Here is a 25,164-nt window from a genome sequence, read left to right on the forward strand (position 1 = left end):
TTGTCAATTATCACAAACAAACTACAAAGAATTTAAAAAAAAAGAAAATGGAGGAAAAGGAGAGCGAGAAAAACTCCATCGCAATCAACAAACAAATAAAATTCATTTTAAACTTAAATTTATCACTTTGTCAATTATCACATCTATATTCAATCAATTATCCATAAAGGATTAAAAAAGATGGAAAAGAAAGAGTGAGGAAAAAACTCCATTTTAAACTTATCACTTTGTCAATTGTCACGAACAACCTACAAAGGACTTAAAAAAAGATAGAGAAAAGAGAGTGAGGAAAAAACTCCATTATAATCAATAAAAAAATAAAAGCCACTTTAAACTTATAATTTTGTCAATTATCACGAACAAGCAACAAGTTATAAGCTACAAAAGATTAAAAAAAAGATAGAGAAGAAAGAGTGAGGAAAAAACTTCATCACAATCAACAAAAAAATAAAATTCATCTTAAACTTAAACTTATCACTTTGTCAATTATCACGAACAATCTACAAAGGACTTAAAAAAAGATGGAGAAAAGAAAGTGAGGAAAAAACTCCAGTTTAAACTTATCACTTTGTCAATTATCATGAACAAGCTACAAAGAATTAAAAAAAAAAAGAAAATGGAGGAAAGAGAAAGTGAGGAAAAAACTCCATCACAATTAACGAAAAAATAAAATCCATTTTAAACTATCATGAACAATCTACAAAGGACTTAAAAAAAAAGATGGAAGAAAGAAAAAAAAACTCCACCACAATTAACAAAAAAATAAAATCCATTTTAAACTATCATGAACAATCTACAAAGGACTTAAAAAAAAAGATGGAGGAAAGAGAGAGTGAGGAAAAAACTCCACCACAATTAACAAAAAAATAAAATCCACTTTAAACTTATAATTTTGTCAATTATCTCGAACAAGCTACAAGTTATAAGCTAGAATAAAATCCATTTTAAACTACGAACAAGCTACAAAGAACTTAAAAAAAAAGAAAATGGAGGAAAAGGAGAGTGAGAAAAACTCCATCGCAATCAACAAAAAAATAATATTCATTTTAAACTTAAATTTATCACTTTGTCAATTATCACATCTATATTCAATCAATTATCCATAAAGGATTAAAAAAGATGGAAAAGAGAGAGTGAGGAAAAAACTCCATTTTAAACTTATCACTTTGTCAATTATCACAAACAACCTACAAAGGACTTAAAAAAAAATGGAGAAAAGAAAGTGAGGAAAAAACTCCATTTTAAACTTATCACTTTGTCAATTGTCATGAACATGCTACAAAGAATTAAAAAAAAAAAGAAAATGGAGGAAAGAGAAAGTGAGGAAAAAACTCCATCACAATCGACAAATAAAATAAAATCCATTTTAAACTACGAACAAGCTACAAAGAACTTAAAAAAAAAGAAAATGGAGGAAAAGGAGAGTGAGAAAAACTCCACTACAATCGACAAAAAAATAAAATCCATTTTAAACTTAAACTTATCACTTTGTCAATTATCACAAAAAGGACTTAATACTACAAAAAGACTTAAAAAACATATAGAGAAAAGAGAAGACCGAGGAGAAGGACACATTTACATACGAAAATACAATTCAAAAGAGAAAGAGCGGGGAGGTGGTTGTCGATCGAACGAAAACGCGCGAGCCACGTAATCCCCCGTGAAATACCGCGCCCGGAACCGAGAACTTTGCCCGAGGACAACGAAGAAGGGAAAGCGGGTGAAGGGAGAGGGACATCGATTATTCGCGGCGAACCGCTCGCGTTAATCGTTTAAACTCCGCTTCAGGAGGTGGCCAGATACGCGCCACGTGATCCACGTAAACCGCCAGACACCCAGGGTATCTATCCTCCACTCCGCTCGCCGAAGAGTTCGGGCGAGTTGCCAGGATATCGATAGATCCCCCTCCCCCTCCATCATAGATTAATCGCACTTGCGTATGTATACACACACACACACACACACTCATCGATCGACTCGGTGTAATTGTTCAAGTTTAATTCGGTGTGAAACGACGAGCAAGAAAGGAAGAGGCAAAAAGGAAGAGGAAGGGAGGGAGGATCGCGAGACGATTAGAGACAAGGTAGAAATCGTGCGGCAGGTGGCTTCGCCGATCCGCGACGCGACAAGGCATCGCCATCAACCGCGTCCATTAACTGGAAAACGGTCGATCCGCTTCGACGAGCGTCGAAGCGTCGATGATCTCGCCAAGCGGTTTGTTGCACACGTGCGATCGTGGGAGACCGGAAGCCGAGGATCGAGGCGCCGTTTGTCGAGCAGGAAGATGCTCCCCGTTATCGGCCGACCTACTCTCCTATCCATCCTGCTTCGTCTCCAAAGTGGTAGGTTTTAAAATACGTTAACCCTTTGCACTCCAGACTCAGACCTCATAAGATAATTACTCATGAGGTAAAATTACACTCGTAAGATTAGACGTTTAAAAGAGTTTAGGAATCTATTTAAGGAAGCGATATTTCAAAAAAATGAAACGTGAATAAATATTGTCGCCGTTCAAGTTGCAACAATTCCAATGGTGACCGAGGTTGAAATAGAATGAATTGTGAAAATCCGTCAAATTTCAAAAATATCCGCTTTCAACGTAGGAGTCCATGCAACCGGATCGGTCCAATAATTGTTCTTCTGACATCGTAGCGAGAATAATGGGGGAGGGTTGTATCTCGGCCGGCGATCGACGATGGAATTAAAGAGCTCGAGGGATAAAAATCTGCCTCGGTCACAGCTCGTTTGAGCGGATGCCTCGAGTGATTTCGAGCCGGTTACACCTCGTTTCCACGATCCGTTTGCTTCTTATTATTTCTGGGTAATAGGTGAAGCGGTGTACGTGTTTCGATATCGTGTCTAGTTGGATTGAAATTGCAGGCTCGATGGAGGCCGGATAACATTGTGTGATCGCGATGCGAAACACGGCTGGTCAAAAGTGGCCGCCGGCGGGGGTCGTGCAAACGGTGCGTGTCGCTCCTTTCGAGGCGAACGGTTGCAAAATCGGAATCGGGAGGAATTATGGGTATATCACGTGCGATTTTATCTTCCAGAAACGCCCGTAGATAGGCAACCGGCACGGATAGATATTGTCACCGTTGTGACAAGAATTTTGTATATGAACGCGATAAAGGCTACGTGTCTTTTTGCTTTCCATTAAAAATTCTTCTAGTAGGTAATTTTTCGATTTATAACAGTCCATAAATTATCGTTTACATTTGAATGAATCTGTTATTTCAGGAATTAGATTTTTACTTTACGAAAAATTTTCGAGTCGTTTTATTAAAATTCTTTTCATATAAGAGAGATATAATCGAAAATCGAGCTGGTTGATTTTCCAAAAACGAAAGTTTTGGAATTCCTCGGATGTATCGAATTTTTTCTTTTCTTTCCATCTACGTTAGAGCTCCGTGGATCCGTGTTTACTCGGCGTGCAACTGGAATTACGAGGGAAAAGAAGAACAGCGGGGCTAACAAGAAGGGGCCGGATAAATCATAAAGCACGGCTCTTCCGCGCTATGCTAATGACACCTCCTGCATCCTGTGCATCCTTGCCGCGAAACTTGGCACGCCACCAAGTTTCTCTCTTTTTTTTCCTTTTTGTCTTTCTTCTTCTTCCTTTTTTTTTTTCTTCTTTTTTTTTTTTTCTCTTTAAAGGGGCAACACACCTCCTTGACGCAATTGCAGGGAATAAAACACTCTTACCCGGACGTTCAACGCGAGGGAACAACGCGAGAGAGGCCCGCGATGGAAGCAACAACCGTGCTCGGCCGTGTAACGAGCACCGCGCCGCGAGAAAGAAATATGTATCGCCGTTCCTCCGTCCCGTTTTTCTTCTATCTCCTCGCCGAAATATACGGCGGCGATTAATCGCCGGAACAAGAAATTTCTCTTTCGATTATGTATTTCTTTTCTTCTTCTTTTTCTTTTTGTGATTGTGATTTTTAAGAAAAAGATATAACATCGTTAATTTCGTTTAAACGAGAAATTGGAATCTGTGCATCATCCTTTTTAGGAGGAGTTGTGTAAAATGATTTTTAGGGAAAAGAATGAAATTTTTTCGATTATAACGTTTCTTTTCGCGATCGTGAATCTAAAAGATAGAAATATTGTCAATTAAAATCTGTGTTATATTAAATAATTAATGTACAGTTTCTTTCTTCTTTTTTTAATAGTTGTGAATCTGAAAAAAAATTCGTTCTACTAAGAAAGTGAGAAAAAATTGAAATAATCCTTCCTCTGTGAGTACGAATATATTAGAATTGCACATCGTGTCATCAAATCACTTGCTAGATTGATATATATATATATATATCTCATCAATTAGAATTCTCTCTTCTAATTCATCCTTTGAGCGTTTCACTTTTATTATTCGAATCAAAAAAAAAAAGAATTCAATTTTTCACTCTTTTACTTTCCCTTTCCTCCCAATCTTCGAATATTCAATCCCTCTTTGAGACTAAGAAAGGGGAAACCCGTGACTAATAGATCGAATCTCGAGAATCTTGGCAGCCTCGAACGCTCGAGCGATAGACCTCGAGCTGATCAACAGGCGGGGACACGCGCCATCGAGCACGCGCCCGACAGATCTGACATCTCGACGCCGTACACGTGACCGGAGAACTCCTTCCCCCTCTCTCCTCTCCTCTTCCTTCCTTCCTTCCTTCCTTCCTTCCCCTCCTCCTCCCTCCGTCGGAAGACACGCGCCCAACGCCCCCCTCCCCTCCCCCCTCCCCCCTCCCAGATTTCCCGGAATCGACTTTCGAGAGATCGAATCGCCACAAACGATCTCCACGACCCACCGCGAACGGCCACGAGAGTTCCAAACAACAGTGAGAGAGAGAGAGAGAGAGAGAGAGAGAGAGAGAGAGAGAGAGAGAGAGAGAGAGGTTATAGGGAACCGGCTTCCACGTCGAGATGAGCGAGCAAGTTAAGGGGAGCGAGGTCTCGGTTCCTCCAAAGATTCCGGGGAAACAAAGACGTCTCCGATTATTCGCGGACCAGCCTGTTAGAGAGGTCCCCACACACAGATGCGTCAATTTGTATCTTGATCGGCCGCCATCGCGATATTTCTTCTCGAGGATCTTGGAAGTATCTTCGATTCGAGAAAAGGGACGGATATAAATAGGCGAATGAACATAGGAACGGGGATTTTCTGTGTGGTTTGAAAAATTTCGAACAAAAATATACTTCGAGTAAGTCGAGAAATGCTTGAATAAGATTTATTCGTCGATCCGTATAACCTCGTTTGAACGATAAATTATCTTCGAGGTAACTTTGATCCCGTTGCACTGTTATAGGGAATGGTTTGCAATTTTTAGATTCTTAATAACGCGAATAAAAGGGATGGACGATTAATTTCGGACGAGTAGTTGTATTTACATTTGACAAATCGAATACTTTTAACATTTCTATTATTTCTACTATTTCATCATATGTGGAAAATCTTCCATATATCCATCTCACTTAACAAGGATCCCAATTAATGTTCAAAAAAAAAAAAAATCTCTCTCGGCTTCAACCGCCAAATATCGCCAAGTCTTAATATGGAATGCCCGATCGCGGCGCGATAGTCAGCGCTTTTAATCAGCTTGCCGCGAAGATTTCCCTGCCTTCCCTCCCCCCTCCTCCTCCCCAGGTGCAAAAATTTGGACGAACGGAGGTCGGGCATACCAGCGGAAAGGTCCCACGGGAGCCGAAAGGGAGAGGAGACGGCCACTAAATATTGTGTTCGCGCAGAGAATACAGCTCTCGGGACACGTGTAAGCGGGATTCCGTATGAGCAGATCGGCCCGCCGATTATACGCTAATTCAACGCAAATTCCTTCCACGAGATATCTGTATCGCTCGCATACATCAGAGGCCGCGGTAGCTGGCTGCCGTTGTTGCTGGCGAGAGGACCTTCTCCTCCTCCTCCTCCTCCTCCTCCTCGCCGAGTCTCCTCCCGGCTGGCTTAATCAGTATCCACAGAGGAGGAAGACAACTATATATACACACACCACGGTTTGTACATAGTTTCGCGCGTATAAGGTGACCTTGGGTACGGGAGCAAGAAGAGGTTTTGTTACGTTGAGTTTTTTTCCCCATTTTTATTGGAATATTTTTGATAGTGTTGTTCCCAACACTGGTGGAAAGAAGAAAGGACACGCTTATTTTCACATCATAGTTATTTAAAATATGCATTACCGTTAGGCATGGAATTCATATATGATATGAAAATATTTTTATTTCTCGTAATTAATTGATTCATAAACGTAATTTCGCATACGAGTAGTTAAGATAATAATTGCACGAATAGATGATTAATAATTTCGAAAATATTTCCAGTCTTGGATGGTTATCTATTTTTTTACGAAATTTCAATATTCAATTTCAAAATAGCATCAGAATTGTCAACAAAGCGTTTGAAATGGAAATAAGCGAAGGACTAATGGAATTAAAAAAAAAAAAAAAAGAAAAAAAGAAGAAGAAAAGACGAAAAATCGGCAGATATCGAGGTTTCTCACGCATGACGAAGTAGATACTAAAGAAGACGACGGGGCTACCGTGAGTAGAGAGGAGGCGAAGATATATCGCGGTTGTCGGCCGACGTAGTACCATTCTTTCGCGGCAGTCGACGCGCGGTGTGTATGCGCGCGCAGCGTTCACAAATTAAGGAGCGCCAAAGTCGACGGGATGGCGTAGCTATCGCGCTTCATAAAACTTCGTTAGCAGGCTGTGCAAGTAGACGGGTTGCTGCAACGTTATAACGCAGCGTAGAGGAGACCGCGCTGATGGCCCCTCTCTCAGAGGGTAGTCGGCTGGCTACCGTAAAAATTCATTTTCTCCCTTCCCCGTGTAATTTCACCACCGGATTCTTGCTTCCTCCTCCTCCTCCTCGCCTCCACGAACACGAGAGTGATCAAGCGCGGCCGCTGCGTCCGATCCTAATCTTGATTAGCAGCATTCGCCACGTTCCTTTGTGCCGCGCGTAAACGAGATTCATCGCGCCTTCTTCCTCGAATCTGCATCCCCGCATCCGTTGTATATACCGATGTCACCGTGTTGTTCGTCCGGCCAGGTCTTGTATCCTCCTCTGTAACCCGTTATTGCGAACTGTTCGCGTAATAATCCACGGTAGATCATAATCTCGACCATGCTCCCTCTCCAAATAAATCATCGCTTATATAATTTTATTACAACGAAATCTCGAAACAAACCGCATCGGTTACCATCGAGTGGTATCAATGTAAAAAAAAAAAATTCTAAATACTTTTTTCAACAGTGAGTATATATCACTATTCGTTGTAACACGGATCAAATTTTCTTGAAAATCTCCTTTAACAAAAATAGAACCATATCGCTGATAATCCCCGTTTATCGAGCGTTTAACGATCTCGAATTTCGATCAACGCAGGTTGAGCAACGGTATTGGCGCCACGTGCCTCTAATATCAAGCAGGAGGTCGTATATCCTCCACGGTGCGTCCGCTCGTTAATTTGCTCGCTGTGGAGCGAGCGCGTACAGGGCCAGTGGGCGCACAAGGTGCACCCCACACGTGGCCACACGTACACACACACGGCCAAGGGGTAAATAGGCATACACGAAAGAGATGGCGCGCGCGTCATTAGGTAACGTGGCCTCGTTAGGATGAGTTTTTCCGCCGCTAATGAGGTGGCCTGCAAGTAGTTGTCTCTCTACCGCTACCGGCGCAGACGAGGTCCGTCCAGCCGAGGTAGAGGGCACTCTCTGTCTCTCTCTCTCTCTCTCTCTCTCTTGCTCGCTCGCTCTCTCTCTCTCTCTCTCGTGGATCAGGTGGACGCGGAGTCCGACCTTCCGTGACGGCCCAGCGCGAATCTCGAGACCTGGACACTATTTTTAATCCACCCCCGGGACGTGGACTTTATGGAATTAAAATACATGCCGGCTGCTTATATCCCCCCGACGCGGATACTATATTTCTCTCTTAGCGGACAACCCTACAACCAGGAATAATCCTGCTTCTTCCTGGATGTTATGCCAACGGACATCTCGTTTTTCCTTCTTTTTTTTTTTTTTCTTTTTTTTCTTTTTTGACTCGCTGTCTCTCCTTTTTCCGAAGCTTCGTGGATCCGCTTTCTTGCGGTTTTTCTTCTGGGAATGAAGGTAAAATGTAGGAGATTGTTGGATTACGGAAACGTGACCGAGTGATTCAGAAATTGTGAGATTCGGTACGGGAATAAATGTGTAATAGATTTTTATAAATTATTTAGTTATTACGGGGAATTTTATTAGATATAGAATGTAATGAAGAAGTTTGTGAGATCCAGAAATGAAATAATGGTACGAAAATATTGAAAGTGAGTACTGGTCTCTTAAAAGGAATTCTTCTGAGCATTAGATCTTAATGAAGTTTGATTAAAGATTCCTCGATACAAAATAAACTATATTCCTGTGTATATTTCTTATCGATTTTCAATTATCAATAACTAAAAAGTCAAACGAAACTTTCCTATCCTTCATTTTCCTCAAAAGAAATCTTTAAAATTTCTAAACATCTGTTACATCTTCAATTATTTTAATAACCAAACAAAATTTTCTTACCCTTCACTTATCTCAAAAAAATCTCTCCAAAAATCTGATACCCCAACCAAACAAACTACACAAAATATTTAGAACATGCAAGTCATCTTATCATCGATTTTCAATTCCAATAACCAAAACTTAATCCATCCTCCCCCCTTTATTCCTCTCTCGTTTTCCAAACTTCCAAAACACCTGATGCTCCTGCACCGAAACGTGTAACATGTATGTTTATACACGAAAAATCGAGCTCGATTATCCAGGAAATAATCCATTTTCGCGTACACGTTTAACGAAACGTGGGTGGGTGGAGGGGGGCGCGTGTGGAGCCGGGCATCGACAACGCCGCTCTCGCTGTCGTCGTGATACGACGCGGTTCCACGCGACACCGACATTTAAGCGCGGACGGACGAATGGCGCGCGCGTGTCCGCGCGTTTTTGCGAGACCTGCCCGCGGCCATTAAATTTACGAGCCGTCACGGCTAACTTGCAAAGAATAATAACGTATATGCTCGAAATAATCCAGCCGGGTCGGGGATAACCCGGTATATGGAAATAGCCGGGGCTATTTGAACGAACTCTCGATGTCAAAGCAAGCCAGACCGGATATAACTCAACGTTTAAACGGAGGATCGCGCGCACGCGTCCCGGCCTCGGCTCTCGGCGCGTGCTGCTGTTTTGGATTTAAAAAAACGCGGCTATTTAACATTTTTTTACCCCCTTGGTTATTTCCATCTCTCGTGCGCGTCGCTCGTGGCCGATTTAAATTAAAATGTTGCGGAAATTGTTTTCTCGATTCTTCGAATTCGTTGGTGAATTGTCATGGATTTTCATACGAGTGAAATGCAGTAGAAGCTTTATGTGTTTGGGGAATTATAGTAAGGAATTTAAGGGTAATTGTCGAGTCTTGCTCTTCTTTTTTTCTTTCTTTTGGGTTGGAGAAAAATACGAATGAGTGGTTGCAAGTGGTTTCTGTGCTCTTTTTGATCTATGTAATGTGTCTTCTTTCGGAGTTAATTAGTTGATTAGTTAATCAGTGAAGCAGGATTAGTGGTTACAGTTTCAAATTTAATAATGAATAAAAATGAAAATTAGAAATTCTAAATCTAAAATTTCGAGGGATTACTTTGTACTCTCGAAATCCAGAGTGCTTTTTTCCTCTGACGAGAACAAATTTTGATTTTTGCAATTCTTCAAACTCGACCAACCAACACCGTCCATCTGAATCAGAGCCAAGAATCCATCTTCCCAATCCACTTCTAAAACATATTTCAGAATTGATTCATAATAATTTCTAAAATATCGTGTTCTTTCTTCGTTCGTTCGTGACTTGAAAAATTGATCTAAAAAAAAGTATGATCGATAAATACTCTAAAAAATCCATAAATATAAGTAAACAAAACAATCATAGACACCAGTAGTTAACAGCCACGTGGCGCTAGTGTCGCCTCACCGATCGTCTCACCCACAACAATGCATCACACACTTTTCACAATCCTCAATACAAAAGCAATTTATCACACTTTTCTCAATTCTTCTACGCAAATAAAAAACGTCAAAACTTCTCTTAACTCCTACTCGAAATTAATTCCCCCATAATCGTAAAAGTAACGATTCTCCACGCCTCCTCCTCCTCCTCCTCCTCCTCCTAGATTTCAGCCACGATGATCGACTGCCCCCAAAGTGCCCTCCCCCCTCCTCCCCATCTCGAGTGGTGTCCGACGTCGCCATTCATCCACCTCGTTCCCGTCGCTTAATTCGCGAATATTTCACTGGCTGGCTGAAAATACGTTACAGCTGCTCGCGTCGTGTCTACAAGCGGGCCGCCGCGCGCCATTTTTCCCAAATATTCGCCGCCCGTAAATTTCCGTCGTTCGCGTATTTTTTTACGAGGCTCTTCAATTTTTATTTCGAACGAGAGGGGTAATACACCCCGGCCAAAAGGGGGTTAAGTTCGAGGATAATCGTCGAGCACGATTTATCGTTGCTCGCCTTGTTTGTTGTTTGATGTTGGTTGATGTTGTTGACGGTGTTACAGACGGCGTTGCACTGGGCGGCCAAGCACGGCGACGAGAATATCGTGAAGCTGATCGCTGGCACCTACAAGGATTACATCAAGAGCGTGAACGAAACTTCGGTAACCGAATGAAAATAATTCTTGCTGAAACTCTCCTTTCATTTCTCTTTACGAATTAATAAAAATTCTTTATTCTAATCTCTCTACGTTCCCGGCTACGTGCTCCTGCCAATCTGCCTTCTTCTTCAGAACGGGGTAAGTTTCTCGTCGATATAAACCAATTTGTCGAAACACGTAACAAGGATCAATCTGTGTAAAAAAAAAAAAAAAATCACAATCACAATCCCTGTGCACAATAATAATACTCTTTCCCAATCGAGTACTCGTTCTCGACAATTTAACAATTAAATTAAAAAATTATTCTAAAGTGAACAAATAAAAACGCAGAAGAGAGACAAAGAGAGAGAGAGAGAGAGAGAGAGAGAAGAGGTAAGGTATCGATAAAAAGGAAGAGCAAATGAATAAATCGCGAACCACGCGATATCTATCTACCGTGATCTCTGAAAGTGGTCGGCGTGCGAGAGAGAGAGAGAGAGAGAGAGATTCGTGCGGGTTGCATTCGGGAGGGAATGGCGCAACGCACCGAGAGGTGGGCACTCGCGAGATAGGATCGGATGTGTGTGGTCCGCCGCTTTGCTCTTTACAAGACTTATATAAGCTGGAGCGCCCTCTTCGCGGTGGGAAGACGGTTGGATAGAAAAGGGGAGGGGAGGGGAGGGAGAGGTTGCTCGTTAGCGGCTCGCGACAAACGCTCGTTGAACTACCGCAGCACACCACGTACGTTCCACCACGTTCCTCGGTTGGGGATTGACGAGCGGGGCGATGGGATCGAGCGCTTCTAACGTTGAATAATTGGAACGAATTGAGAGGAGGATTTTTTATTCGTCGAAAAAAAAAAAAAAAAAAAGAAGAAGAAGAAAAGAAAAGATTCGAAGGGGAGGAAATTTTTAGGAATAATAAATTCGAGGTGTGTTTCGTGGAGAGGGAAAGAGAAGGTTGAGGGGAAGGCTTCTTCTTATTCCCCTCGAACGAAGGGCCTCCAATTAAGGCGATTAGCTCCATTTTTATTTCTCTCTCTCTCAAGTTTTATTTCGAAATTTTTATCGATTTTCTTATTAAAAGATGTTATCGTTGTTGCACGATTGAATTTACTTAAAATAAGGATTTTGCGTTCATATCAAGTTATTTTGTATAAATTATCAAGTAGAAGTTGGATCAAAGGAGAAAAATAGGAAAAAGATTGTGTCATTATAGAGATAAAGAGATAGAGAAAAGTTGAAGATGGAAGAAGGGAAAAGAAATAAGTTAGGTTAGGTCGTTCTCGAAGTCAACCATTTTTGCTCTCGAAAAATTGATCTATTGAAATATTAAAATATTATAAATATGAAAAAAAAGAAAATACGATTATAGAATATTTAGATTATTTACAACAGTCGTTTAAAATCAAATATCAAATTATTTTGTATACTCATCGAGTTGAAATTGGATCAAAGGAAAAATAGCAAAAAGTCACTATAGATAAAGATAAAGAACATTAAAGAAGAGGAAAGAAAGAGAAAAAGAAGAAGAGGTTAGATCCTTTTCGAGAAAGATCTATCGAAATATTAAAACAAAAAAAAGAAAATACGATTATAGATTATTTAGATTATTTAGAGCAGTCATTTAAAGTTAAAATCAATGAGTATCAAATTATTTCGTATAGTCATCGAGTTGAAATTGGATCAAAGGAAAAATAGCAAAAAGTCACTATAGATAAAGATAGAGAAAAAGAAGAAGAGGTTAGATCCTTTTCGAGAAAGATCGATCTATCGAAATATTAAAACAAAAAAAAGAAAATACGATTATAGATTATTTAGATTATTTACAACAGTCGCTTAAAATCAAATATCAAATTATTTTGTATACTCATCGAGTTGAAATTGGATCAAAGGAAAAATAGCAAAAAGTCACTATAGATAAAGATAGAGAAAAGGAAGAAGAGGTTAGATCCTTTTCGAGAAAGATCTATCGAAATATTAAAACAAAAAAAAAGAAAATACGATATAAATTATTTAGATTATTTAATGCAGTCACTTAAAATCAAATATCAAATTATTTCGTATAATCATGAAATCGAATCAAAGAAAAAAATAGCAAAAAGTCACTATAGATAAAGATAGAGAAAAAGAAGAAGAGGTTAGATCCTTTTCGAGAAAGATCGATCTATCGAAACGTATAAAAAAAAGTATCACCGTCGATGTACGAAAAGGAAGGATATACGTGTGAAAAAAGAAGTCGTCGTTCGAAAATAGGTTCGATTCTTTTAAAACGTCTCCCGTGTCCACCGAAATACGCCAGACTCTCTGTTTTCGGGGATTAGTGCTCGATTTAATAAATACGCGTGTATACGTGTTAGGTACCAACAACGTCGGCCCCGGGGCTAATCCACTCCGGAATGGATCCTCTCTATCCGGCCACCTCTCTTTTTTCCCTCCCTCCCTCCCTCCTTTTCCCCCTCCTTTTATCCGGCAGACGGTGAATCGTGCGGCACGGCGTAATCTGTCACAGCCACCACTCTCGCCGTAGTTTTCTGCGGCTTATCCCCCCCTCTCCCCCCCCTCCCCGTCCCCCTCGACCGCTTTAACGCTCCCCCGCCAAATGAAAAAAAAGAGGGGAAAAACGCGGCACCTTCGTTGCTGCACCGCTCCTTCTTTCGCCCCGCGTAATTTCACAACCCGTGTAATATCCGATTCCTTGCCTTATCCCAACTGTTTCGAATCCGAGGATTGCGTCTGTTTTTTACGCGGCAACAAAACGAAGTTTTTTTTTTTTTTAAATTTAAGCCAAGTGCTTAAACGACGGCTCGTTCGTGAATTCGAGAAGAAAGATTTAAAGAGACATTTTTCGAGATTTAATTTTTCTCTTTTTTTTAATTTTACTCTCGTCGAATGTGAAGGAGATTTATCGAATGTTAGAATCGAAATCGAAGATAAATGGAAAAAGATAATGGAATTTTTAAGTATATACGAAAGCGTCGAATAATAATTAAAAAGTTGCTATCGATTTAATGTAAAAGAATTTTCTTCGGTTTTAGAAAATTTTAAAAATTTTCCCTCGTTTAACTCGTATTTTTAATCACAAAATCACTGATGTTTAATTCGAAAGATTTTAACTCATCCTCATACAAATTTCTCATACAAATCATGCGACAATATCCTCCAATCGTTAAAAAAGAAGAAAAAGAAGAAGTTGCATTCTCAAAACGTATTTCTCAGAATCTCAACCCCCAAGACGATTTATCGAATATTATTGGTTCAAGCGATGGATAGATAGACAAATCGTACGAAATCGATCCAAGATGTCGAACGCAAGATGTCGCCGGGTACGTGGCGGATCCGTAGTCACGAGCGTAATCTGTCACCGGTACCGCTTCCAGCGTAGTTTTCTACGGCTTATCGCGGCATCGGCTCGCATTTAATCCCCGCAAAAAACGGTGCCCCGTTCCCCACGGGGGCCCCGTAAGCCGCCCGTGTGGCGCCTGCATCCTTGCCGGGCGTACGACAGCCAACGACAATGCCGATCCCACAGCCAGACTCTCGAGACACCGGCGGTATCCCTCCCGCATACCGGGTGATACATTTCCATCGCGTTCAATTTGATTCAGAACGCTGGAGCAGTATAGTTTGTTCGACATTTATTATGTTTATTATTGCGAATAATTATACTGAGTGATCCATTTCAAACGAATGCAGTGTAATTAGAGTGAAAAGTATACTGGGTGATCCATTTTTATCGTTCAATTTGATTCAGAACGCTGGAGCAGTATAGTTTGTTCGACATTTATTATGTTTATTATTGCGAATAATTATACTGGATGATCCATTTCAAACGAATGCAGCGTAATTAGGATAGAAAGTATACTGGGTGAGCCATTTCAATCGCACTTAATTTCATTTAGAAACTGGAACAGTATGGTATTCTTCCTTTATTTTTGTGGAAAGTATTATTATTGTGAATAATTATACCGGGTGATCCATTTCAAACGAATTCAGCGTAATTAGGATAGAAAGTATACTGGGTGACCCATTTCAATCGCACTTAATTTCATTTAGAAACTGGAATAATATAGTATTCTTTGTTTATTTTTGTGAAAAGTATTATTATTGTGAATAATTATACCGGGTGATCCATTTCAAACGAATGCAGCGTAATTAGAGTGGAAAGTATACTGGGTGACCCATTTCAATCGCACTTAATTTCATTTAGAAACTGGAATAATATAGTGTTCTTCGTTTATTTTTGTGGAAAATATTATTATTACGAATAATTATACCGGGTGATCCATTTCAAACGAATGCAGTTTAATTAAAGTGGAAAATACTGAGTGACTTATTTGGAGCAGAATAATATTCTTCGTTTATTCGACACTTGTACATTTATTATTGTGTAACTAGGATTCAGAATCTGAAACAGGACATTTCTGATATATTCTTTGTTTAATTTTGTGGAAACTATACCGGGTGTCCCATTTCAATCGCGTTTAACTTAATTCAGAAACTGAAACAATATAATATTCTTGATTTACTTGACATTTGTACATTGATTATCGTAATATACTGGAAAGTATACTGACTCATTTCAATCACGTTTAATTTAATTCAAAAACTGGACCATTATAATATTCTTCGTTTATTTGATATTTACACATTTATTATTGTGTAAGCAGGATTCAAAGAAATTTGAAGCAGGATGTTTTCGATACAGTATATATATATATATATATTTCTCATTTTATTATTCTTGAAGATGATCCATTTGCATTCAATTCCTTTCCTTTTTATACCTTATCCTTTCTTATCTTAAAGGAATAATATCCTTTTTCACAATAAAAAAATTCTCATAATGAATAATTATTAATGAAATAAGGATAAAAGTTTATAAGATAAATAATTAATATTTATCAAACAAAGAAAAAAAAAGAAAAAGTTTCAAAAGTTACAAATACATACCATTCTCACCCTATAATAAAAATACTTGTCGAATTATTCGTGATTGAATCGCCTCCGAAGAAACTTCTCTAAAAAAAAAAAAAAATCAGGAATACCCGAGGAAATACATCTATCTCGCTCACAAAAAAAAAAAAAAAAAGAAGAAAAAGAAAGATAGAATCCACATTCTTATAAGAGCCAATATCCAAGGGCTGTCGAAATATACAAAATGTCGGAACCTCGGCCGCACGAAGCGCCTCCTCCCCCCTCCCCCCGTTATGATTTAAACTCCTCGTAAAGGCGGCTCGAATGTAGGAAAAATATTAAAATGGAAAATCCTCAACGGGTGATATACGCGTGTGCGATATTGGTGGCCGGCAGCTGTCCCGTTTCCCAAACTCTCTCCATCCCCCCACCACCCCTCTCCCTCTCGCCAAACGCGCGCGAAAACTCCCGAGAGGCAGAGGAAGAGGGAAAAATCCTACTCCTAGGAAAGAAGACGAAACGAAACGAGACGAGACGAGACGAGACGAGAGCGGGTCAGAGGAACAGAAAAAAAAAGAAAGGGTGGGGAAGGGGAAGGGGGGGTGGTGACTGCGCGATATTGTCTCGGTGACTCCTCTCGGTGTCGGGGGCTACAATGCTACTTTAAAATATCGTCGAAAGTATAAAGAGGGGTGAGGGTGGAAGGACGAAATATGGAGGAGGAGGAGGAGGAGGAAGGAAGGAAGGGGTGAGAGAGAGAGAGAGAGAGGGAGAGCGTGCGTGTGTCGCGCCACTTGTCGCGAGGGCACACGTGTCGCGCGCTATTGGAGTCGAGAAAGGGTGACTCTCCGACAAAGAGCAACCCCCATTTCCCTATTCCTATTCCCCCACCTACCTACGCATGCCGGGGGACTTTAAAGCGAGATAAATTAGAGCCACCCTTTCGAACCAAACCAACCTCTCTGTCCCTCTCTTTCGCTTTCGTTGCGGAGAGAACGACACCCTTCCCCCCCCCCTCCCCTCTCCTTTTTCTTTCTTTCTTTTCTTTTAACGGTGGCGCGCACCTCGTTTCGATAACGGCGTACCGCCTATGATACCGCGGTTTTCACAGCATTTGTCATCACCGTTTATCGGAGGAATAACATTATTGAGAGAGAGAGAGATATATTCAGGGAGGAATACTCTGTTTACTGTTGTTATGTATATATATAATGTTGTTAATACTGTTTACTGTTTAATGTTATAATATTGTTTACTGGATGTTGATACAATTTATTATATATATATATGTTTTAGATTTGACGAGAGATATAGGTTGGATGAAATTAATTTTTTTCCCCAATACGATTTATTACTATTATGCGAATTAAGGAAAAGAAAAGATAATTTTTGTCTTAATCTAAAAGAATTAATCGGGTCGAAAGATTTCCAATATTATATCGTGAAAGTAAATTAAATATTTTTTTTTCTTGAGAAATCGGTGTCCAGTTTTACGTGGAACGAATATTTTCAACAATTTACTTCAACAGAGTTTTAAAAAGAGTTTTAAAGAGACGGGTTTTCGAATGGTATAAAATCGCCCTTTGTAAATCTGTTTCGAGATTGGACGAGGAGACGGGCAGTTTAAATTTTATTTTAGAAATTATCGAGGAGCGTGGATGAAAACGATCGATCGGCGGGGATCGGATAATGATCGATGCACGCACACAATTACGCGCAATTTGTCGCACTTATCGAGCCCGGACATCGTGGACGCCGTGCTACGTGCTCGCAGCCAGCTTTCGCGTGTACCGAGTTTGCATACGTTATTTCAAGGCCGCGCGATTTTTATCCTTTTTTATCGACCACCGTGATTGACGGGCGTTCGTGCGACGAATAAGAAATTAGAATTTTCGTTAAAAGAAAAATAAAAGTAAGAATAAATAATCGAAGAAACGGATACTAATACTAATGAGTGTTAGTAATAGTTTCTCTCTCTCTCTCTCTTTTTTTAGTGGCGCTAGTGTCGCGTCATCGTAACCTAAATTCGCTAAAAAACCTTTCTTCAAGATAGCCAAAAAGTAAAAATTGATTTTCCTCTTCGATTTTACGTAAAAATGCTAAGTCAAAATCCTTAACCCAAGATTTTGTAGTCATTCCTAGTTTTCCTGCACCTCCTTATCATCATATTTCTGGGCCACGTTGTTAAATTATTCAAAAGATCGAAAGATCTTAAGAGGCTGAGAGCTGCTGAATTATTAATTTATCGCGTATTGTTGATATCTCTCTGAGTGAAACCGAACGGGACGATCGAAAATTGTTGGCAGCTGTTTCCTGCCGCCGATGGCAGGAAAAATGATCTTTCTCTCTCTTTCTCGCTCTCTCTCACCTGCCGCCCTCTACCTCTACGAGATACTAATTGCTAGATAACGGTTCCTCCACCACGATTTCGCGTAACATCGATTCCGCGCCATTTCACGGCGTCCACTCTTTCTTCTTCTTCTTTTTTTTTTTTTATTTCGTTCCTCCTCTTCAATGGAAGCGCGTTCAATGTCGACAGACAAGGAGGCGCGAAAAAAAGACGTTCGATCCTGTGTTGTTAAGAGTGTAAACGTGAGTGATACGATTCTTATCTCTTTTTCCTCCTCCCATCTTCATTTCATCTAGATAGATATTATATTGAGATAGGTTAGGGTCATACTTAATTTCGATACAAGGAAAGGAGAAATTTAATTCAGTTATATTCGTTCCTCGGTAACTGATATAAGGATTAATTCCTAGTTTCCCCTAGAATCTTGATTGATCACATCTTCTTATAACACAATTTCACACTTTCTCGAGATTATTCATATAGATTTATATAGATAGATTCATCGATTATACTCTTATTGTTATTATTTGATTATTAATGTAAGGATTAATTACTTGCTTCATCCTAGTTTCCCCTAGAATTTTGACTATTCACATCTTCTAGAAAAAAAGTCTTCTTATAACACAATTTTACATTTTCTCGAGATTATTAGATTCATCAATTATTATTAATCATCAATTATTCCTTGATTATTAATATAAGGATTAATTACTTGCTTCATCCTAGTATTCTCTAGAATCTTGATTATTCACATCTTTTAGAAAAAAAGTCTTCTTATAACACAGTTTTACATTTTCTCGAAATTATTAGATTGATTAATTAGTTATATTCATTTCTTGATTATTAATATAAGGATTAATTACTTGCTTCATCCTAGTTTCCCCTAGAATCTTGCCCATCGATATTACTCGATACACAATTTTCCAAGTAGAAAAATAAAATATTCCATTTTTCTTTACTATTTTAAATTAAAAAAAAAAAAAGAAATTCCACGCTTAAGAAAGATATAATATAATAATAGCGAATTTGTTGAGGGATCTTGAGAGATAATTCATGCGTGCGCCAATTTATCCACACGAGTCGTTTCAATCTCGTGTACGGGAAGGCGAGCAAGATAATATTGTTGGGGGATTCGCACGCTACCGAGTGATATTCATAATAAGATGTCATTAATTCCTCATTGTCTTCCCTTCACCGGTCGGTTTTTCCATTTTCTTTTCTATTCTTTTTCCCTTTCTTCCTCCATCGTCGTTCCATCCCAGAGAAAATGGGAAGGCGATAAGCCATCGATGGAACGAAACATTTTCCCGCGGAGCTCGTTTATTTAAGGATTCGATCCTCGTTACGTGGATCCCGTTTATGTAAAAAAAAAAATCTTATGGAAAATCTTGCAGGCTCGTTTAATTTCCATTATTCCATCCAATTTTCCAGGGCTACACGCCGTTACATATCGCGATGCAGTTCGATCATGAGAATATCTTCAACTTGTTGGTCCAAGTGTACGGTGAGTACGATGAAATGTTGAAAAAAAAGAAAAAATCTAGATAATACCTGAATACCTTCAAGCGAACAACACTTTCGATGCCGGTGTCTCTAGTGAAAAATAACTACTCGAATTGTTTTCCATTGATGACTGGATTCCAAGAGTCCAAGTAAAAAGTGTCCATTTCCAAAAAAATATACACGTCTCTTATTTAATTATTAATTAACTTTTGCCAACTTTGGACACTAAATATTCTACGAAAATCTTCAAAATTATTCGTTCGATAACGAACGATAAACTTTCTTAAACAGAGATGCTCTAAACGGAAGAGTCCGAATATTTCTATATCCCATTTACTTTTTTCACTTACTTATTCACAGCCGCGAACCAGGAGATACGTGACTATAGCGGGAAGAAGGCGAGACAATACTTGGTCTCCCAGGAGGCCGCTGTCAGTCAGGACACCTTCCGCAGTAAGTACTGTTCGTTTCGTGCGAGGGGAGAAAAAAATTCTCTGAGAGCAAGAGAAAAAAAAAAAGAGAAGAAAATTGAGAAAATATCGTTGAAAATATCGAAAGTGAGGAAACGAAAAATAACGAACGCACGTTGCGTTATTTATTATTATAAGCCGCATGTTAAACGCGATAATTGAGTCGTAAATGGGATTACATTATCGTACCCTACGATCGAGAGAGATATTCAACGCCGTAAATGAGACGCGTCAAAGTTTCGTATAAATATTCGAGAGAGTAATTATTCCTTTTTTTATTTTTCTCTCCCCAAAAAAACTTTTATATTCTATATTCGTTGGAACTCGAGAGAACTGTTTGCGGAACTGGAGAAGAAAACGAAAATTCTCTACATTTTTGAGAATCAAAAATAATAGAATGCGATGTTAATGAAAACGGCGACACTAGCGCCACGCAGACCATTAACTACTACTAGATACTATATCTAATATATATTTACGTATTCGTCTTTTCTCATATTCAAATTATTTCTATTTCAAACTGTTGTTCGCTGAACTAGAGAAGGATCGAAATGATAAATTAAAAAATAAAAATTCTCTACATTTTTGAGAATCAAAAATAATAAAAATGTAACGCGACGTTAATGAAAACGGCGACACTAGCGCCACGCAGACCACTAACTATTATTAGATATCTAATATATATTTACGTATTCGTCCTTTCTCATATTAAAATTATTTCTATTTGAAACTCACATTGCTGACATCACAGTTAGTTCAAAAATCTATTTTCTCCAGCCCTGCACAATTATACTCTGCATATGGGTGTTTCATATAATAACGAATTACACGATTCGTGGAAAAGAATATAACTCTCGTTTATTAAATCAATTACTTGAATCCGTGTTCATCCGTTCGATCAGGAGAGAAATCCTTTGAGAAATCGGGTGGAACGAGGAGAGGACGATAGCATTGTCGCCTCGAACGATTATAGTTACGCGATATTAAGAGGCGAGCACACACTCGAGGGGGAAAGCGTGGCTTGCCACGTATTGTCGTGTATCCCTCTGTAACGGTGGGGGGGATTCCCCTGTCGTTTCGATTGTATTTTAAAAGCCGGCCCGTGTTTTCCTCCCGACTCGATTAAAATCGTTGCGAAACGTACGGAAGCGGGATATCGTCGCAGTTACGACTCTGCTCCTGGTTGATAATGAACACTGTTGGTTAGATAGTCGGCTTAAACGAAAGGTTTTGTATTATTATTGTTTGATGTTTTCGGTGTCGTAATTTCAAAAATGTGGGGGATTCTACGATTCTTTGATTTCGTCGAATCAAAACGAGGAAGATTAAAGGAAGTTGGAAAGTTGTAAACGTGTAATTGTAGTAGTAGATATTGAATCGAGTTATTTTCGATTTTTTTGAACGATCAATATTTATTCTATTTCCTTATAGTTTTAGATAAACTTTTTAACTCTTGGTAAACGGATTGGGTCTCTCGCTTCCAAATTAATGAGAATATTAATTTTTCTATCGTGTCAATAAAGTGTATTAAAATTTTTGTACAACTTCGTGAAAACAACTTCTTATTTATAAGACTAAGAAAAAATTCACTAGGATCGTCAACGAGGCTTAATTCGTTCGCAAAGAGTTAAAAGATCGAAACCAAAATATTTTATCCTCCTTTTCGAAAAATCATCAGGTTTCGACCTGAATGATGATTAATTTTCTATCCTCCTCCCCCTCCCCTCCTAGAAAAAAATATACCACATATCTAGGGAAATGAAGTTACGGTACGATAAAATATCACCAGATATGCTCGATCTAGAGCAATTATATTACAGCTCACCAAGGTACACCGCAATTTGCTGCACAGCTTTCATACGCTTCTTTGGTTCTTGTTCTCACAGTCCTCTCGTCTTTTTTCACTTTTTCATTGGTCAGCTTCCTCCCCGCATGTCCCCGTCTTTTCTCTCTCGAAAGACGTTTTGCTTCCTAGTTTGTCCAGCATGCGTGCCATTAACCATAAAGTTTTGCATTCCATCTTTTGTCATTTCCTCCTTCTAAATTCATCGATTTTTATTATTATATACAATCTTGCTAGTCTGGGATATTTCGAAGTAGATTATTTTTGTAATTGGTAGTTTTGCTTTATTTTCTTTCCTTTTTTTTTTTTTAATTATCTACAATCACTCTAAATAAATAGATATTAAATCTATCATCTTCGTCTCATCTTTACCAATCTTTGCCAATCTTTTCTTTTGAAAAAAATATAAAAAAAAATATTCCTTCACTTTTCCAAGCCTTCATCTTATTATCATTTAATAATAATAAAAATAATAATAATAAAACCATTATGCCGTCCACGATAACAAAATTTTCCTCCCCAAAAGAAATATCCCTCCCTCCACTTACTTTTATCACCATGATCAGAGAAAATCAATCCACGTATAAACACGAAATAACACGCAGCAGAATCGAAAGTTACACGCGTAACTTGAGAGAGAGCGCTTGCTTCGAAAATTCGAAAAGCTAATTCCAACTCCCATCTTTGAAGAAGAAGGAGAAGAGAAGGTGGTAAAGGCAGGTGTACCACCACACACCATCGAAACAGAATGCGGCGTAATATGGTTTCTCGGGCTCTTTATCTATCTATCTATCTCTATCTATCTCTATCTCTATCTCTCTCTGTCCTCCACTCGTCCTCTGTCCTCTGTTCTCGGTGAGTATCGGGGCTCTGGAAGTATTCTTCTGTTGTAGGGATTACTGCTGCCGCTACGCTCAGGCAAGTTCAGAAGCACACCTCTGCTAAAGTAGTAAAGCGCTTGTGTCGCAAGATTAAAGTAGCCGCACCTTAGAGTAACGTATGAACACTGTCACTTTTGTCGACGCTGACGTGAGTATTGACGCGAGAATCCGCGGGTCCATCCCAAGAAAACAGAGAGATTGCAGAAAATATTTAACTCTTACAATGTATAATTGGCTTTTGCCCACTTTGGTTAAAATGATCCGAAATGGTGGTTTTAAATTTGTCATCGATCACTCTTTTGGAGATGTTTTTTTAACGAGGGCCTCTAGGGTTTTTTATTTTTTATTTTTTTAATTTTGGTTCAAGAATTTTAACCCAGGAGGGCGGGAATATATCTTTTCGTTTTATTTTTATTTTTTTTTATTTTTTTTGTTTTTGATTGATTGATTGATTGATTGATTGATTGATTGATATTCGACGAGAATATGGTGGACCCGTTCATTCCCGAAATTTGTGAATCACGTGAATCTTCGCTTTCTCGATACTGTGAATTGCATATTAATCGATGTATAATACGTATTCTTGTGACGTTCTTATCGACAGAGCTGGGGAAAATATTGGAGAAAGTGTATATTTTTCGTAAACAAATGTATATTTCATAACGTCATATGTTATTTAAAATTAAAAATTTCTTATTCGAAATCGTCTTTGAAAGAAATTTATTGTATTTCGATTAAGACTGGAAACCGAATCGAAAAGGAACGATGATTTCGAACAAAAACGCGTAAAATATTTTTAAAAAATATATTATTTTTGGAAAAATAATATATCGTAAATAATAATATTGTATATACGAATTTACGTATCATAAATTAATTTCCCCAACTCTGTTAATCGCTCTCTGTAGAACACATATACAAAAGATGTGACTATTTGCATTATCGCGTGGATTTTTATCATTTATTATTTGTTTTTTTTTTTTTTATATATATATATACATCATTTAACGATGTCGTGTGTTGTCGTCATTTAACTGTTGCGCTTTTAACAAATACTTCGACACGATTAAAAAAGAAAAAAAAGAATCACACTTTGTGTAACGATTTATATTACGCGTGGTATTCTCACGTTGCGATACTCTCGAAGCCTTGACGCAACGCGTGTTTCGAAAAAAAGGGCGAAAGAGAAAAGAAAAAAGAAAAAAAAAAATAAAAAAGAAATAACGAGATAATTCCTCGCGTTTGTTTCCTAAAAAAAAAAAAAAAGATTTGCTCCTCGATTCGAGAACGGGAACGATCAATCGAAGTGGCAGTAGTACCTGAAAACACTCCTTGCACCGTAGAAACGTATGTGACTTTAACCCTTCCATAGCCGGCGGTGTGTGAACGTTTCCTATTGTATAACAGCCTCGCGATTTTATCTCGCACGATTTACACGTTTATGCTCTTTGCCGATCGCGTAACACGATGTTGACGTCGGGGAGAGTCGTGGAGAGAGGAGAAAAAAAAAAAAAAAAAAAGAATTCGAGCTCTTACACACATATACACACGCACACACATATACACGTATCGCCGGCTAATAATGATGAGTCGATGTTTTTTTTTTTTCTTCAGTTTTTGTCACTTTCAGTTGCGCGTTTAGTTTGTAACATAATAAAAAGCATGCGAGTCGAAAAGCATGACAAGTTCGACCCATTTTCCCCTAGACTCCCCACATTCTCCACATATTTCCACGCGTTGCACCTAGAATTCACTAGATCGACGAGCCAATTTCAGAATTAACAGTTATAATATTCGCTTTAATTACACACGTCACAAGTTGTTCGCTTCTCTTCGATCTTGAGGGTTCTGAATTCGTTTGAGGGTAAAGCTGTCTAGAGAATTATGGCTGGTGGACACTGGTGTTCAAAGTGACGAGATAATTAAGAAAATTAAATTAGCTTAAACGATAAACGTAGCAATGTAGCGTTTTTCCTAGTAAATTTCAATCTGGTGTCCCCTAGCGGATCGCAACCTAGTGTTCCCTAGCGAAATATACCGTCGAAGATTATTTTCGAAAGTTTTACCTTTTCAAATCGATTCAAACTCTCAGATCCGATGGAATCTGACACCTTCGATCTCGCGGATAATGATGCAAAAACGATAACGCGAATTTTCAATCGGATTAAAATCTCTCCGTTCAATTTTTAATCGTCTTTAATGAACGCTCGACTACTCGTTTACCGCGGAAAGAGTTCGTATTCGGATCGGTGCTTGATAATTTTACATCGATTTCTCTCAACTTTCGATGAGAAAATAATTTTTAATCGAGACAATTTATTCGATTGACGCAACTCAAAAAACGTGAATTATTTAAAAATTTTCGCAAAACTTGTCGCATCTGTTTGTCATTTCCAAAGGATCGAGTATTTTTTCGTATAACTTTGAATTTATTGGATCGTTCAATCATTATTATTGAGCACTGAAAATTATTAGAGCTCTTCTATATCGTAATTAACCAATAACGATAATTTTCAAATACAAGCACAAGCTGTCGTTCTAACATCT

General features: G+C 38.7%; 1 protein-coding gene across 5 annotated transcripts in view; it reads left to right on the forward strand.

Moving 5' to 3' along the window:
- The window catches only part of LOC122710707 (ankyrin repeat domain-containing protein SOWAHB), a 163,213-nt gene that overhangs the window by 134,922 nt on the left and 3,127 nt on the right, over positions 1-25,164 (forward strand). For 4 of the 5 annotated variants that reach the window (XM_043928735.1, XM_043928736.1, XM_043928737.1 and 1 more), the window contains 4 exons: positions 10,580-10,678; positions 10,808-10,813; positions 19,352-19,424; positions 19,784-19,876. In XM_043928735.1, coding sequence (XP_043784670.1) covers positions 10,580-10,678; positions 10,808-10,813; positions 19,352-19,424; positions 19,784-19,876 — 271 coding nt within the window. Of the gene's footprint in view, positions 1-10,579; positions 10,679-10,807; positions 10,814-19,351; positions 19,425-19,783; positions 19,877-22,629; positions 22,655-25,164 lie in introns of all 5 variants that reach the window. The other variant, XR_006345985.1, reaches the window with a different exon arrangement.

This window comes from Apis laboriosa, unplaced genomic scaffold (genome assembly GCF_014066325.1).
Source record: "Apis laboriosa isolate Shangri-la unplaced genomic scaffold, ASM1406632v1 scaffold14_cov150, whole genome shotgun sequence".
Taxonomy (NCBI): Eukaryota; Metazoa; Arthropoda; class Insecta; order Hymenoptera; family Apidae; genus Apis; species Apis laboriosa.